General features: G+C 43.1%; 5 protein-coding genes across 5 annotated transcripts; 2 read left to right on the forward strand and 3 right to left on the reverse strand.

The window, feature by feature from the left end:
• The first annotated feature begins 296 nt into the window (after positions 1-296).
• LOC6506564 (protein ovarian tumor locus) lies at positions 297-2,257 on the forward strand. The gene is made up of 2 exons (XM_014905065.3): positions 297-402; positions 471-2,257. Exon 2 carries the CDS (start codon positions 471-473, stop codon positions 2,115-2,117), a length of 1,647 nt encoding a protein of 548 aa, XP_014760551.1. The 5' UTR covers positions 297-402; the 3' UTR covers positions 2,118-2,257.
• LOC6504071 (cell division protein ZipA) lies at positions 2,206-3,675 on the reverse strand. The gene has a single exon (XM_001965164.4). It carries the CDS (start codon positions 3,513-3,515, stop codon positions 2,379-2,381), a length of 1,137 nt encoding a protein of 378 aa, XP_001965200.1. The 5' UTR covers positions 3,516-3,675; the 3' UTR covers positions 2,206-2,378.
• A 136-nt stretch (positions 3,676-3,811) lies between these two features.
• On the reverse strand, positions 3,812-5,318 carry LOC6504060 (early boundary activity protein 3). Its single transcript, XM_032455484.2, has one exon. The coding sequence runs from the start codon at positions 4,994-4,996 to the stop codon at positions 3,863-3,865; it is 1,134 nt and encodes a 377-aa protein (XP_032311375.1). The 5' UTR covers positions 4,997-5,318; the 3' UTR covers positions 3,812-3,862.
• Positions 5,319-5,423: 105 nt separating this feature from the next.
• LOC6504049 lies at positions 5,424-9,958 on the reverse strand. Its single transcript, XM_001965166.4, has 3 exons — positions 9,797-9,958; positions 9,651-9,730; positions 5,424-8,148 (listed from the first exon to the last, which is right to left on the reverse strand). Exons 1-3 carry the CDS (start codon positions 9,886-9,888, stop codon positions 5,606-5,608), a joined length of 2,715 nt encoding a protein of 904 aa, XP_001965202.2. The 5' UTR covers positions 9,889-9,958; the 3' UTR covers positions 5,424-5,605.
• LOC6506574 (early boundary activity protein 1) lies at positions 8,194-9,656 on the forward strand. The gene is made up of 2 exons (XM_032455267.1): positions 8,194-8,274; positions 8,342-9,656. Exons 1-2 carry the CDS (start codon positions 8,272-8,274, stop codon positions 9,473-9,475), a joined length of 1,137 nt encoding a protein of 378 aa, XP_032311158.1. The 5' UTR covers positions 8,194-8,271; the 3' UTR covers positions 9,476-9,656.
• Positions 9,959-16,658: the final 6,700 nt, after the last annotated feature.

The raw sequence follows: 16,658 nt of genomic DNA on the forward strand, positions 1-16,658 counted from the left end.
CAAACTATTTGGTTTTACTAATAAACGATCAAATCTAAAACAATAAACTCCCTTATTTTTCCATAAAATAAGTTAATTATTTGCTTAATAATTCAAAATTTTAAATTGCCATTTTTACGTTTCTGCGCGGCAGAGGAATTTACGGAATATGTAAAATTCTCGTTACGATTTTCTGGAGCTTCATTTTACATCGTTACGATTTTCTGGAGCTTCATTTTGCGTCGTTACGATTTTCTGGAGCTTCATTTCTTTTGTATCATCAAAATTTAGGCAACACTGTTTTTTTCTTCAACTGTCTGGCAAGGCTTTGCTAGCAAGAAGAAGAAAACACGTGATTCGGCACGTTTTGAATTGTGAGTTCAAGCTTACCAGTAAAATTATCTGGCGCATTTTAAATAAAAGGTGTAATTATTTATTTTTCTTAATAAATATAAAAAATATTTGGTGACATTTTAAAGTATCTCATCTAGATGATGTCTGAAGTTATGGCACGTCGAGTAAGCCTTGGGAGTCGAGAACCAACGGATCCGATGGATAAATTCCTGGAACAGTACTTGCTCTTTAGAAAGCACACGGTGAAGGACGGTACCAGCCTCTTCCGCGTCGTTTCGGAACAGCTCTACGACACCCAGATGCTGCACTACGAGATTCGCAAGGAGTGTGTCCGCTTCATGTTCCGCAAGAGGCGATTCTTTGAGCCTTTCGTCAATGGGGATTTTGACAAATATTTAACGCGTTTGGAAAGGTCTCGAGGAAGAGGGTCCATGCTGGAGCTGCGTGCCCTGTGCCACTTGTACAGGCACAATGTCTTTTTGTATAAACCCTTCGAGTTGGGCAGACTTTATGTCTTCAATAAGAATTACCGATCGAAGTTCTGCATCTTCTTGGACGGACAGGATCATTTCGACACTGTCTTCAACATGACGGAGATCACCACAGCCGCCATTTGTCAGGCCATAGCCTACAAGCTGCTCTACAAGATGCTGTTCTGCCTACCCGATGTCAACCTGGCCGTGGAAACCATGCTCTATCCTCAGACCTTCGAGAAGGGCAGCGAAAAGGAGTTGGACAATAACGGAAATGTGGTCCGGGTGCTGTGCTCCAACGGACGCAGCTTTAAACTCGATCGTCCGGAGTACACCGGCTGTCTCTTGACCGACTACCGCATGTGCCCGTTCCATTATCGCACCTGGGACAAATTCAACAGACTTCAAGGGGATCATCTGTCCTGCGTGCGCCTCGTTCTAAAGGATAAACGGGTTCCGTTTCCATATACGGTGGCCAAGGCAATGGATCCCTACATTTATCGCAATGTGGAGCTCCATTGGCTGAACATTGCCCGCCAGGAGGCGAGATCCCTAAACGTCTACACTGGGGACTACAACTTCAAAGTGGGCGCAAAGTGCCAGGTTGACTTGCCCACCGATGAAGTCGGAAAGATGAGCATCTGCCACATTCAGGCCATCAACTATGACAAAACCCTAAGCGTGGTCTTTGTGGAAAACATGGGCAAAATGATGACAGTGCCGTACGAAACACTTCATCCCCTTCCGCCGGGTCAGTTCCAACCGTGGCACCGTACGCAGAACCAGCGACGCAGGCAGTTGCGACGGGCCTCCATGAGTCGAATAATGCGACAGAGTGTGCCACAAGACGACGTTCCACAAGGCCCACCGATCTTAAATAGTGGTGGGCGAGCTCTGCCAGCCAACGAGATAGTTCCGCCTCCACATCAAGGATTCAAAGAGGCTTGGAAACAGTTTCCAAATCAACAACGGCTGCCGCCAATCCCGGAGAATGTATCCGTACCCCAACCGAACATGCCACCTCATCGGATCCTGTCCATTCCAATGCCCCAAATTGGCTGCTATCCAGGACAAACTCCGGGTGTGATGCACTCCAGGATCATTCACAACAACCAGGCGGTACTGCCGGGAGCGTTTCCCCATGCGCCTTTCCCTCGGCATTTTGTTATAAGGCCGACAGTGCCCCTCGTCTTCTATCAGTCTTCAAACGTGGGCTCCCAGCCTGCCCTACTTCCGTATCCATACAATGTGGCCCCTCCATTGCATAACGCCGTGCCGGCGAACCACGGAATTTTGGGCCACCCAAAATGAATCACATGATTTTAATACTTGGAGTCCTTTAAAATCAACGTGTAACTTTTTTTTTTTTAATTTAAAAAAAACAAACTACTTTTAAACTTGTATCTCTTTTTATTTAATGAATAAAATATTGTTTAAAATATACTTTGAAAATAAAAATTGCCTTAGTAGTTTTTATGGCTAAACATGGGTATTACATGGTTTTTAAAAAGAAAAAGATTTTGTTCATAATTCTCATGAAATAGTTACTAATATTAACTAGACTCTGTCGGTCTAATTCTGCCTCGGCTGATTGAACACTCCTGGGGCCACTTGCATCGGTTGAGTACGAGCGGCCGTCTCACGTGGGGTGGGCCGAGTGTGCTGTTCCTGTACAGATTGCTGAGCCGGAAGAGGCAAGAACATACGAGTTAAAGACGGACGAGGTGCAGCCGGATGAGATACTGCCGGAGGAGCCGGAGTCGGACGAGGTGCAGCCGGAGGAGCCAAAGTCGGACGAGGTGCTGCCGGAGAAGCCGGAGTCGGTCGAGCTAAGACCGGAGCAACTGCGACCGGACGAGCCGGAGCCGAAGCCGGAGGTCCCACAGACACTCCGTAGTGTGGGAGTGGATAAAGCACAGGAGGCGGTAGACTAGGACTAGGCTGCATCACCAGTTGATATGTAGTAGACTGTGAGGCCGGTGCCGGAGGATCCTGACGCGGCTGGATGCGGCATCCAAAGATGTAACGCAAATTCGATAACTGAACTGGCTGCTTGCAATATGGACAGAAGGGGTTGTGACCCAGGTGGCTGCGGATGCAGCTATCCCCAAAGAGATGGCCACAGGCCAGCGACACTAAACGATGAGCCCCCTGGGCTTCCCAGGGCGACAGACAAATGGAGCACGTTTGCTCCTCAGATATCTTCTCCAGCTCCTGATCCTTTTTTTCCAGCGCTTCTTCCAGATCATGCATCTTCATATGAAACATGTCCCTCTGATTGATTAGCTCCTGGATATTATTGTCGTTTTCATCCTCCATCCTCTTAATGACAGCGGCATATGATTTCTGGTTGTTCTCGACGTCAATGTTTAGTGCCTCGGATTTTGATATCTCCCGCTGAAGTTGTTTCAATAGCTCGTCCCGTTCGCTGACCAGCTGGCCCTTCTCGTAGTGCACCATGTTCAGTGCAAAGTCCTTCTTCTCCAGCTCCCTCTGGTAGAACGCAATCTTGATGGCCATCTCAGACCCAAGTCCGCCAGGAACCACAAACTGGGCTGGGTCCATCTCGGTTATCGGTTCCTCCTTCACCCACGAGGCAGTTGGCTGTTGCTGCACGTTCTCGCTGATGAAAATGACATCATCGTTCGCCATATTATAATCAGCGGATTCCGGCTCCTGCTTAATAACGAAGTCTGAATTCTTATCCATTGTTTGTCTGGTTATGCGCCAGGATATTTTTTTTTGCGTTTTAGTTTCAGGTTTCCCCGATGCCTTTGGATTTCCTGGGATTTATGAGAACCACGTTTGGAAAGCTAAATTTTCCAAGTGAGTCACTGCCAGTGTTGGGTAGCTATTTGACAGCTTTACGATAACGATATCACTAAAATTTTGAAGCTTCAATAACTTTTTTTTTTATATATTTGATATAAAAATATTTATTTCATTCATTGTTATAGACTTTCTAACTTATTAAATTTTAATTTGATTAATTTCACACAAACTAATTTAAAATTAAGGGTTAATTTTACGCTTATGACTAAAAATAAAATCTTAAATTATTGTAATTCATCTGCAGACGTTGTCTCTGCCAAGGGTCCATCTCCGGACAACCGGTATTGCAGATTCTTGTTTATGTTGTCCACCATGTCAAAAGCATCAATGATCATCTGAGCCTCAACCTGGGCCTTCTCGCTCATTTGTTCCAGGCTCCGGCGAAGTTCTTTGTGTTCTCCTGTGGCATCCCGCTGCTCCGCCTTCTGGTACAAACTGGTCCGGGAGAACAGAGCCGCGGTGCCGCTGCCCTGCTCCAGCTGCTTCGACAGTTCTCCGGGCAGTGGAAACTGCATTTCCATGCCAAGATTTCGAAGATGTTCGAATTTGGCTTGCTGGACTTCCTTTTCCAGGCCATAGCTGATGACCACGGCCTGTAGGACCAGATCGTTTCCTGGCTGTTGGATGTAGGCGATGACGTCCTTGAAGAGGTTCTCCTGGCGCCATACCGTTTGGCTATACTGCACCACCTGGTAGACCACAGTCTCAGGATCGGGACTATATTGGACGAGCATCCACGTATCGTCGGTCATAGTGGCTTCCGCATCCAAATTCTCATCGAAGGCATCGTCGAAGCAGCGGGTTTTCATGTGTAGCAAGAGTTTTTCCATGTAATCCCGATTGTCATAGGCATAGAGGACGTGGGCTACACAGCCAGGACTTAAGCTGACCAGGGGAGTGTTGGCCAGCTCAGGCTTGGCACTGAGCCACCTAACGTTGTTCGGTGAGGCGAGCTTGTGGACCAGGCGCTCCCCAGCCTCCTCGTTTTCGGTGTATTGCACCAAGAGTTGCTTGGAATTGGAATCTTCCCGCTGCTCCTTGCTCATGGACAGCAAGGCTGCATCCACCAGACGCCTCTCATCGGCGGCCAGAATCAACTTGGCCTCGAGCACCATTCCATTAACCCGAAATTCCACAAAGCGGGTCATGTACTTCTCCGATACATCCGTCTCCAGCAGTTCCATGGAATGGAGGACGCAGAGTCGGGGGTGGCCATTTGGTTTTCCATTACTCATGGCTCCGTCATCCACCTCGGCTAGGAACCAGGACAATCGAGTGGCAGCCAATGGATGCGAGTTGGCTACGGCGCCACAGTTGGCGGAGTCATCCAGACCACTATCGTTGCTAATGTTGCTCATGATGGATGATTTTATTTTGTTTTAAGAATGTACAAAGTTTTATTTTTTCACTTGTAAGCCACAATGTTGCTTGCTTCGCTGTTTTTGAGAAACTGATGACAGCTCTTCGATTCCCCGTCCTTTTAAAGGACTAAAGGGTGAGCTTAAGTCGTGCTACCTGCTACGTTGAGGACATATTTTATGACACTTGGCAGCTGCCACGGGCAGAAGGCTTAAACAGGGTTTAACTAAACTGATTTCTAATTGAACATTACCTGCCAATGACGCTGGGCTGATTGCGCGGATTATCCCAATATGCCAGCTGCTGGACGAGTGGCAATAAACGCGAATTAGCAACATGCAACTGTTGCAACTATTAATCTTACCTGGTACAACAGCCGTTTCTGGAACAGTCCTACGCAATAAAAGTACAGCTGAACAAAGTTTCATAAATTTTGATACTTTTGAATTTATTTTTTTTCAGAAATATAAATTTGTTTTGTATAAAAAAATTCAGAAAAATCATTACAAAAAGTGTAAAAATGTTGTTGAACAACAAACTAATGCTTTTAAAAGAAAAGACTTCAAATTGAAAACTTGATACTTTAAATAATAACCTTGTCTAGTTTCCTAGTCTTTCTCAGAAGTCATGGGAAAGAATGTACTTGATGAAGCCCTCAATTCCCTCCAGTTCGATTCGGACTCTGAGCTCACAAGGGCGTTCTCCACATTATTCATAACCAACATGCTACCAGTGACTGCTCCCTTGCCAAATGGCAGAGCTGATCTGTCAGATTCCTCAGAGTCCTGGATGCTTAGCTCAGAAGAATTCTTAGCTAGTTTGAGGGCATTGGTCAGGGAGAAGAATCGGACAGCCACTTCTTCTGGTAGTCCCAGCACTTGCGTGGCAAACTCCCGTCCATCCATGCACATACCTTCTCCATTCGCCCCCCGAACTTCGCCTCCCCTTTCTCGGGGATTGGCCAAGTGCACATTTGCCCCCAGAGGGCATTCCTGCGGATCGGTAGCTCTGTGCTTGTCCACCTCGCAGAATGTGTTTATGTCCTCGAACAGTCCCAATGCGATAGCTTCTCTTATAGCGATGCCATTGGCCAATAGACAGCCAATTGTGAGTCCAGTGGCCATTTCTCGGACTGACAGATGATATATATTTCCCTCCTGCCTGACTATGGTCAGCACTACATCCCTAAGAGGCCGACCCCCAATTATGGACATTAAATTTTCAATCAAACTATCACCTATGGGTCGTTGTTTTCCATCTCCGCACTGACAGCCACTCGAATGATGCTCCCTTGGAGGCATAGCTCGAATGGATATAGTGGAACCATTTACCTCGCTGAATGTAGATTTACTTTCGTTAGCACAAGGTCTATTGTTTCCATCTTTGCTGTCCAGGTCAGACATGGTAATTTCCGATTGGGTTGAAAGGGATTTAAATCTGGAATTGGCTGCAGGAGTCCCACCTTCGGTAGCATCCTTGTCACCAGATATGGTTACCTTATTATGTTTTTCTTCTTCCTTTATGGAGCACGGTTTTGAATCCTGTTCAGAGGGTTTTGAGAAAAAGCTAGTTAGCTCAGCCATGAAACGATCAGAGTAACTTTTCTTTTCCACTGGTTTCTGAGCTGACTTCGATTCTACCGTCCGGGACTTGGTAAAGAGTTGTACAAGTTGCTGGATCAGTGGCTCACAGTTTTCTTTTGGCAGAGCATTCCGGGAACTAGACGGTCTTGAGGAACTGCGAATTTCCGCACAGGACGGTGCTGGTTTTCGAGTGGCAACAGATTCCTTTTTGAACTTCGAGGCCAATTGTACAAGTTTTTCTACTAGATTCAGGATTTGCTCTTCCCGGGAAGTATTTGCCGATGGGCTTAAGGAACAGGAAGATAAAGGACGATGGCATTTATCTTCCTCTTGTTTCTTGATATTAGCACAAATGGAATCTTGGCTGTTAATTTTTTCGAAAACTTTATCGAACTGTTTTAAGAAAGTTTCAACATCCTGTGCGCACCGCGATGTGGTGGCCCTTTGCGTGTCAGTTTCAGAAGCACATCTCTTGTTTAAGGTGTCCTTCGGGGACTTTGTTCTGGGCATCATAAATATTTCCAGAAATTCCTGAGATAACGTCTTATCATCGAAACTAGGTTCATCGCTTTTCTGAGTTGATTGATCAGAAGTTAGGGGCTTTTTAAGCGCGGCGGTTATTTCTAGTTCCGTCAAACATCTTTCTGAACTTTGAGTGGATTTTTCATCGATACATTTTGGTGGAGGCGGCTTACAATCATTGGGGTTTGATTGAAATAAAATCCTACAATCTGTGGGTTTTCTCTCCTGCACTTGCCAGGATTTTATTGACCCCTGTATGTTCCTTAAAGATCTCTCCTGCCTCCTTAATTTGGATTCTAATTGATCAACCCTCTCTATTATTTCTGGTATAGAGGAGTAAAGTGAACCCTTGTCTTCATATCTATCCCCATCAGAAGGTATATCATATTGAGTGATTCTGTCATGAGTTTCAATTCGTACCGCTGATTTCTCCTTCCCATGTTTAGTACTTTTTAACTGCAGAGCTGTTGAAGTACTATCCCTGTTCACCACAATTATTGGATGCTGCCAGAAGCATTTCCGCGATTTGCCCTTATCCTTTGAAGATTTTACGCAATTGTTTTCATTTTTAGACTTTTGGGAAGTCGATGTTGACGTTTCAGCGATGACGACTTTCGTTGGCTTTCGATGATGTTGCGGATTTGTCAAATTCAAATTCGATTGGGTCTGTACATTCTTCAAATTTTTTAAAGACTGCGTGGATGCGTCTTTCTTGACCTCGCTATTTAGTTTCTTGCACGAACACTCCGGAAGTTCTTGATTTGGCGTTTGTGTGGCCATCACGTTGGAAGATGTAGGGTATGGAGCTCTCTGGTCTAACATCGACTGAGTTGAAGGATCCTGCGCCAGGTTGCATTGTGGCGCGATCTCATAGGTATCCCTTTTCGTTTGGGTGCCCATTTCTTGGCAACAAGCTGTTTGGGTCGAGTTCGCCACTGCAACCAGCTTTCCATCCTCGAAACCGAAAAATCGCCTTGAAATAGACCGACAGCTGCATGGAAATCCCCCCGCAGGTAGGCGCGCGAAATCCCATCCTTTTGAGTCATCTGCAATGGATGAGAGTAATAAAAAGGATTAGTACATTTCTTGCAAATTAACCTGCCGGCGTGTATATAAGGCTGAAAGTTATTAGTTGAGAGTCAGTTAACAATTTGACTTCAAGCTGAGCAATGGTAAGTTCGACGAGCAAAATAAACTGCATGAAGAAATAATAACGAATGAACTTCCTTCCCTATTCAGATTAATCGCCGCCAACGTTTGGAATTCGCTCTGGCCCTTTTGCCTTATGATCCGGAAACGGTTCAAATGTCAGAGGCTCAAAAGCAAGTGGAGGACATCATCGCTCGCCTTCGTACGGATGATTCCCTTACGGAGGAGGAGACCGAAGACACCAAAATGAGGCGCAATGAGGAGGCAAATGCCTTTGCCGATCGCGCCATGCGCCAGATCGAATTGTGCGACAATGGGAAGCTGAGCACTCTGGAAACTTTGACTCTGGCTGCTGAAAAACTGCTTAAAACTCAGAAAAATATGAGCTTCGCTGAAGAGGAACTTTACTTGGACTACAACGACTTTGTTCAGGAAGCGGAAAGGTCCGAACTGATGCGGAACACCATTCAGGCATTAAACGAGGCGCGTCTGAAGCTTCTAAAGCAGTGGGAGCGCAGCAAGCGCAAGGCGCTAGATCTGCTCACCATAGAAATCGAAAAGGTTCAGGAAATGGAGCAGGACATAGAAGAAGACCAGGAACAGGACCAGGAGCAGGAACAAGATCAAGAGCAGGAGCAAGACCAGAGGTCCGCACACTTTGAGATGTTCCGCGACGGTGCGGACGAGCACAATACATCCACTCCCAAAACAAATGACGAGGATCTTGGCATCGATGACGACGACGAAGATTATGTACCAGAAGCCGAAGAGTCGAGTAATAAGAGGAAGCGAGCCAAAAAGCCAGTGACCTCCACTCCAAACACCAAGCGTCCGCGGCCTGGCTTCGAGTTCGACAAAGATCTAGACTCTCCCATGGTAATGATTGGTCCGAATGGAACAAAAGTATCGCGTGCCAGCCTCAGTGCCATAAACTGGGACATGACTGGACCCTCGATTACCCGCAAGCTTCTGTGCGAGATCTTCGACCGAGACACTTTGGCCCATCATACCCTCTCCGGGAAGCCGTCGCCCGCCTTCAGGGACTGCGCCCGTCCCAGCAAGCAGCAGTTGGACCCGCTCAAGGTGGCAGATCTAGTTTATCTGATGACCAACCGCATGGACATGACCCCGCGAGAGGTCCGCACTGCCATCACCACCAAGTGCGCCGACGAGAACAAGATGCTGCGCTCCAGACTGCAGCGAAGCAAAAGCAAATCCAAATAGACTCCCGGGCAGTTCCTTCGGGCTCAGATGTGGATGTCCCAGGATCGCTCAACTACGCGAATTCCATTTTTCTACTTAAATAAGTATCGGCTCAGCCACTCAGTTGCCAGTGCAGCGTATTAACAATTTCGCAAACTTACTAACAAAAAAAATTCAAAAATAAATATTTACTTACCAACAACCGAAGCTGATTTTGACGCACGGGTTAGGAAAGCTTCACTTCGGCTTTCCATGGGATGGTTCCTAATTTCACGTCTTTTTGCGAGAATTTAGAATTTAAATTTCATTCAATATTTTATTATTAATATTTAATATCCTTACCTTCTAAATTCCTGAAAGTTCTTGGAAAGTTCTCTTTTCATTTGCAGCTTATCCAGACTTTCTTTGAAATTTTGTTCCTCTGTTGCACTCATTTTGGAGTAAAGATAACTGGGAATTTTGATATATTCAAATTTATTACTTCCAAAGTCAATTTTTAAATACGTAAATATTTTATTTACTGTCTAATTATAGAAAATATATACAAATACATGACAAGTTATCCTACAACTACATAAGCCGGAGAAGTTTTCTCTTTTTTTTGTCTGTATGGAAAAATTTTTACCAACAAGTTCTTGAATAAATAAATACAACTTAAAAATTCTTAAACTATATATACAATATATTTGATATTTTACATTCCAATATTCAGAGATGAAAAGATCGAGAGATACAAACTCGCCAAGGTGGTTTAGGGACTGCAATATCACATGGAGGACATGAGGGAGGGCTTCAAGTGCACCCTTTGTGATGTCCCCCTGAAAACCGACGGTCCCCATCGCATGGTATCCAAAAACTTTGAAACCTTCTTCGGCCGCAGCCCGAAGTCTGACAAGAAATTTGATTGTACTTTAATTTGTGTTACTTAAAGAGATGAATTCCAATAAGTAGTTCAACATCAATTTGAAATTTTGTTGTTTTTGACTCCAAATTTTGAGTATAGTACTTTAAGCCTTCAGGTTTTTCTAGATTCCAGGTTGCAAAGGAGTTAAATCTGCATTCAATTGTGAAGGGTTGGGGCGGAATTTTATAAGCCTGGGTGCCAGTCATGCTTCTCAGGGACAATGCATTATTTATTTGCTCTATCAACTAGCCGATACGACATAGGAGTTCTCAATATTCAAGGATCATTTTTCACACATGCAGTCACATTGAAATTGATGAGTAATTCCAACAGCCAAAGAAATTCGTGTCGGAATATAAATGGAATAATCAATTTTCGGTTGTCGCTCTGGCCAAATCGTGTCAATGTTTTCATCTTGCCCATGTTCGAATATCTTTTTTGCTTTGAGTATGTTTGTAAATATTTTATTCTGTTTTCTTTCTGGGCTACAACATTTTGATATGCAAATGCGTTAGGCGAAAGGCAGACTGATTTGAATATATGTAACCATCTATGAACCAATATATGTGCTTAGATGTAAACATTTCCCTGTATAGTATATAGTTTCAGTAAATAGCAGAAAAGTTTTAGGCTGCCTCTCCATTTGAACCGAAAACCACAAAGACAGAGGGACCCAAAGCAGAGGGAAACTCTGCTTTTCGAATTTGTGGCGGGGAAATTGTATAAAAATGTGATTCCCGAACATTTGAACGAGGCAAAGGAATGGGGCAGGGGAATGGGATGGGCTACCCAAAAGTATAATAAATAAACTCGGTAGCAATTCCTTGGAGCGTTCATCAAAGCAAAATTGATATCAATCATACGCACACAAACGCCCTCATATCGGTATCTGTGTCTATGTGATGGCAAATTGAAACATTATATAAAATATTGGCCCGGCCAGCCCACAAAACTACCCGCTCGGCAAATTGCCCTTAAAAATAAAACACCCTCTTAGAAAAGCCTCTGAAAAAAAATTGTATTAAATTTTTAAGGAATTTTCTCTCAAATGTTATTTTTAGTCGCGGCAGGGGACATTGAAGCAAAAAGTAAAGAGGAACGGAGGGAAAAGTTTCAATGGATTTCGCCTTTTGAGGACTCAACTTTAAAGATGTGACTGGTCGACGGAGCTGTGAAAAACAAAAACAAAGACCGAGGGAAAACAAAGACCGGGGGAAAACAAAGCCTCCGCGGCCAGGCGTGACATTGCTGGAAATGTATGCGGCGGAAAATGGAGTCATTATTTCAGAGGTAAGTCTTTCCTCAACCCGACATACCCATCTCCGCAGCTTGGCCAAAAATCAAAGTCACACTCCAACGATCCCGCAGCCTTGGCGCCGCCGATTACCCTTTCGGAAGGACCTCTTTTTTTTTGAGCTTTTCGCAGATTTTCTCAACCTCCGGCGGCAAAGTGTCAACGGCAGTCGTGCGTCTCCAGCTTCATGCCACAACCACGCAGCGTATCCTTTGGATGTCGTACTTTGACTACGGCGATGACTCCTGCCCAACTGCTGTGTCGCACAATAAAAGAAGCCATAAGAAACACAAGTAACTACCGCGCAGGACATTTAAAATGAAGGATATTGTATACTCTCTCTTAAAAGTTTATTTAAGCTAACTTTTTCGAAGAGTCTTTATATCTTTTACCAAAAAATCTGTAACACTTTCTTTTAGAACCACATTTTAATAACATATCCCACTTCTATTTCCACACAACTCCTCAGACGAAAGGGTATGAGCAAGGACCACAGGATAAACCTCCCCCAGCCATCATCATCCGCCCCTCGAGCCAAGCTGACAATGACATTTACACTTCAGCTGCTGCTTTGCTTAAATTTCTTGCGGATGATGAATGAACGCACGCTTGTTGTGCTCGGTTAAGTCAAAGTTTTTCAACATTTAGCTCATTAAGCATACAATAGTTATTATTGTAGCCATCGTCTTCGGTGCAGAACGAGAACCCTTTGTATTAAGTTTTTCCAAAATTAAATTTTGTTTAGACCCAAAATTGAAAACTCCAAGCATCCAAAATTAAATTTTGTGGGCACTATCCGCACTTGCAGCAGATTAAGTTTTTGTGTTTCCCCCGACAAAAGGTCAATTAGTAGGTTCTTTATTTTCGAGAGAGGCCGCCAAATGAAAATTTTAATAATGCAAGTGCTTTGGTGTAGTCAGGACGCTTTTGTGGCTTGTTGCATGCACTGCAGCATCTACACTGAGAAATATTTAATGTTTAAAAAATTAGAGGCAATAAATTACCTTTAAATAGTAATTTATTATTAAGAAGTACTTAGAACGTTGAGATGTTATTGAAAGTTATATATGTGATTAGTTACATGCCCTTTTTTTTGGCGACTGGCACACCTCCCTGTTCATCTCGTTGTGCCGTTGGCTATATGCCATCATCGGCTTGTCGTTTTCAGTTATTTTAGCTTCGTCTGTGCCTGAGCCTGAGCCTTTGCACAACAATGCCCAAACCCGAGCGGCCATCCAAACATCGCCCCACAACGAGCGCCGAGGTAATTGAATTGTGTTTACTCTGCGGGACCAGGACATACCCGCTTCGTCAGTCAGGCATCGTGTTATTTTGGTGTTCCTATTTTTGTAGAGCAGCCGCAGCGGGCTGCGTCAAAGAGTCATTCAAAAATACTTGCATGCCAGCAGTTAACTTTTCACTTCAAACCGCCTTTCTGTGGCTGCTAAGTGAATTATTGGCTGCAGTTCTCCAGGACATGTGGCGCTAATTGTGAGCCGAAAAGCAAAGCAAAGCTACAAACTATAAAATCATTATATACTTTTTCGTTTCAAGGCTCATTAAAAGTTTTCTTTTGGCATTCTCTTCTTAAAACAAAGGTGATGGATGGTCTGAGGTTTATGCAGTAGAAGTTCAGGTATAAGTTGTATTTCATTTCAATAAAAAGTTTTAAATCTTAATCATTTTATAAGATATCTTAAGAAATAGCTTTTGAACTTTTGAAGTTTGTTTATTTTTGGATTCCCATTCATCTCGCATAAACCATACAAATTGCAGAAAAGTTTCGAGTTAAGTTCCGAATAATAAAGTAGAAATGCTTCATAGCCCGCACAAAAGTACAAAGTTAGTCAGCTAATTGTAATAATAATTAGGGTAATTAGTGGGCAGGTAAGCTGTTGCCCGCCCAAATCTGATCAGCTGTGTTCAACAAAGGACAAACTAATCGCCTTGGAACGGGTGAGAGCGCCTCCCATTCCCCGGACGATGCTGGTCCTGGTTTCAATTATAGAATTTTATGATGTTATGGCAACGAATGTATCGCGTCCCTAGTTCGCTAATGCGTCAAGTGGCCGCAGGACATTTTCCCGCCAGGACAAAAGTAATTTCGAGCGCGTGCTAAATGCAAAAGTTTCGCCAAGTGCGCAGTGCGCCGATAAAAAGTTTCGATTATAATAGAAATTCCTGGGCTCGCTAGGACAACAGGAAATGAGAAATGGTGGCTGCTCGGGTATGCTACATTTAATTCGAAAGCCAAGGGGAATTGTTTCAAATTGTTATTTAACAACATAAAGATGCTGGTGCTGTTGGAGCGGGAAGTGGCTCATAATTTGACTTAAAGTTATATGCAGGCTCCAGTCATGGAATTAGTTTTCATTCTTTTTGGTTACATTTTATGCGAATAAATAATTTAAAAAGATAAGTAACTTGAGGGCCTAACAGTTTGCTGTTAAATAAAATCACTCATACGCCGCGTGGCCAATAACAGAGCAAAACAAACAACAGCTGATTCGCCAGCGCCTCCTATCACTCAATTCACTCTGTAGCTAGCAGAGAAAGGATGAAAGGACACGACTGCTGTTATACTCACATTCTGAAGTATTCTTCGATGATATTCTCTTTCATGACTTTGCCTTATATGACAAACAATCGCTTTATTGCCACTGCATTGTTTGAGCACAAAGTTCATTTGCTGCTTGACTTTGTCTACAAATGGAACGTGTTCATTAAGTTAACTACGCTTTTAGCCCCAGATAGTAACAATAAAAAATAGTTGGAAATACTTTGTGAACCTTTGATTTACGGCAATACAATTGCGCTGAGCCACCGGCAAGCGAAAGTCGACTGTTTGCTTGCAGCTGTAAATTAAAGCTGAATAGCGGCTGAAGGATGGGGTTTGGATTGAATTGGTTGGTCGGGTGGTTAGAGGAACGGATTCACCCACACATGGAGACCCATTAACGACAGCGCTACTCAACATAATGACAAAACTTTTACACGTGCAACGAACAAAGTTTGGGCAATCATTTTAATTTTTATGATCTTCTGAAGGTGCCACAAAAACTAAACTATACCTCGCTTATACACTCTAAACAAAATGACAGTAAAATGGCAAAGCAATATGGGTAGTAGTTAGAAGAATGTAATGTCCTTGGACGTAGCAGAGAAGCAGTATTTCCGCTGACTGTAGAATTCCTTGAGGCTCCTTCCAGTGCATCTCCCTTTGTTTTCTTCCTTTCCACGCTGATTGTCTGTGTGTTTCTGTGTGTGTAAATAACATTTAGAGACTTACTTTTAATGCCGTCCTGACAGGTATATAGCCGGGTGCGTGTGAGTGTGTTCAATAGCCTGGGACACCGCATGATTATGCGAAAATTACGCATACGCCGCATATGCCACGTGCGATTGCTCGCGTCTGAAGTGCTAAGACCAGCCCGGTTGGTAGCTGTGGGAAATGCGTACCAAGGAACAGGCTGCCAAAATTGAACGCGACTTTATCAATATTTTTTATATGCTTTCATGCATTATTAATGCATTTAATTTCTGTGAAAAGGCGAAACACTTAAAAACAGGCGACTAACGAGCACAGTGGGATGAAGTAGAAAATAATTGCAAGAGTGACTTAAATTTTGGTCAGTAGAAAGAACTTGTAATTTGACCTGAATATAATATTAAATTGTTTAAATCTTGTCTTAAAATTTGTATATGTATCCCATTGTGCCGTGTTAGATGAACATTTTTATGAGATATCTGACACAAGATGTCCTACGAGAAATGTACGTTCATAAAAAAACATCAGAAACCAATTTTTAGGAATACGCACATAAATGGAAATCAATAAAATTCGTAAAATACGTGTATGTTGGGAAATATTTCAAATGGGACATAAAATAAGGACATCTGAAAATCAGATAGAGCAGGGGCAACCGGGACTGGGGATGAGAAAAGGAAAAAAAAAGACGGAAGCGGCATTTAAACACTTTCCGTACCCAAAGGCAGGCGCTGTTAAATGAAGCGCATAATGGGCGCAACAATAAGTCCAAATGTGTCTCCAAATTGTTTGGCAATGTAATCAATAAGGGGCGACCTGACATATTTGAATATCGATGGAAGGCGGAAAGCCCAAAGAAGTACATCCCCTGCGGGGCAGAATGACAACAGTAGGGAGTAAACAGGCGATCGGCTAATTTCGTGCTCGCGTGTGTGTGTGTGTGTGTTTGTGTGTGCGTGGGATCCTATACACATAACCAATCAAATATACATTTATATATATTCCCATGCCAGCAGGCATCTCCTGTCCTTTCTTGAGGCCTTGTCATAAATTTTCCACCTGAGTGTAACTGATAAAAAAGGGCCGCATCAGGTCGATCGTTGTTCCGAGGTTTTTTGTTGACCCTTCAGGTTTAACGGAATTTCACTTTCTTTTGACAATTTTTTCCTTTTGATACTTGTTTCAACCCTTATAAAATTTTATATTAGAAATTAAATTTCTTCGTATAACTCAAAAAATAATTTTTAAATATTTCAATGGTCTTGGATTGAAAAATCATTTAAAATGATATGCAATAACATATTCTTTAGTTTTCATAATTATTTTTTCCTTATGTTGTACAAATGATCATAGTGATTTGGTTGGATATATTTTTCTTAATCAATTTCATTTATTTTTTCACACACCTAATTTGTCTCATAGGTTGCCCAAGGGACCAAATGATCATGGTGAATTGGGTGAATATATTTTTTCCTGATCAATTTCATTTAGTTTTTCACAAACCTAATGTGAAAATTTTTGTGGCGCAAATGATCAATTGAATTGGTAGGAACTTAGGCAAACGGCGTAAAATCGGGGGGGAAAAATTAAAAAAAGTGTATACAGGCAAACGGCGTACGGAGCCGATTTACTAGCGCCACCTATGTGTCAAATGTAAAATGTGGTGAATTTACTAGCGCCATCTACATGTCAAATGTAAAAATGTGGTGAATTTACTAGCATCATCTACATGTCAAAT

Source organism: Drosophila ananassae, chromosome 3R (assembly GCF_017639315.1).
Source record: "Drosophila ananassae strain 14024-0371.13 chromosome 3R, ASM1763931v2, whole genome shotgun sequence".
NCBI lineage: Eukaryota > Metazoa > Arthropoda > Insecta > Diptera > Drosophilidae > Drosophila > Drosophila ananassae.

What these genes read in the sequence shown, in the direction of transcription:
- LOC6504071 (XM_001965164.4), bottom strand. Translation starts at nt 3,515, where the DNA reads ATGGATAAGAATTCAGACTTCGTTATTAAGCAGGAGCCGGAATCCGCT.
- LOC6504049 (XM_001965166.4), bottom strand. Translation starts at nt 9,888, where the DNA reads ATGAGTGCAACAGAGGAACAAAATTTCAAAGAAAGTCTGGATAAGCTG. An exon ending in AACTTTCAGGAATTTAGAAG is followed by an intron (nt 9,731 to 9,796) that starts GTAAGGATATTA and finishes TCTCGCAAAAAG; the next exon opens with ACGTGAAATTAGGAACCATC. An exon ending in AAAATCAGCTTCGGTTGTTG is followed by an intron (nt 8,149 to 9,650) that starts GTAAGTAAATAT and finishes CATCCATTGCAG; the next exon opens with ATGACTCAAAAGGATGGGAT.
- LOC6504060 (XM_032455484.2), bottom strand. Translation starts at nt 4,996, where the DNA reads ATGAGCAACATTAGCAACGATAGTGGTCTGGATGACTCCGCCAACTGT.
- LOC6506564 (XM_014905065.3), top strand. Translation starts at nt 471, where the DNA reads ATGATGTCTGAAGTTATGGCACGTCGAGTAAGCCTTGGGAGTCGAGAA.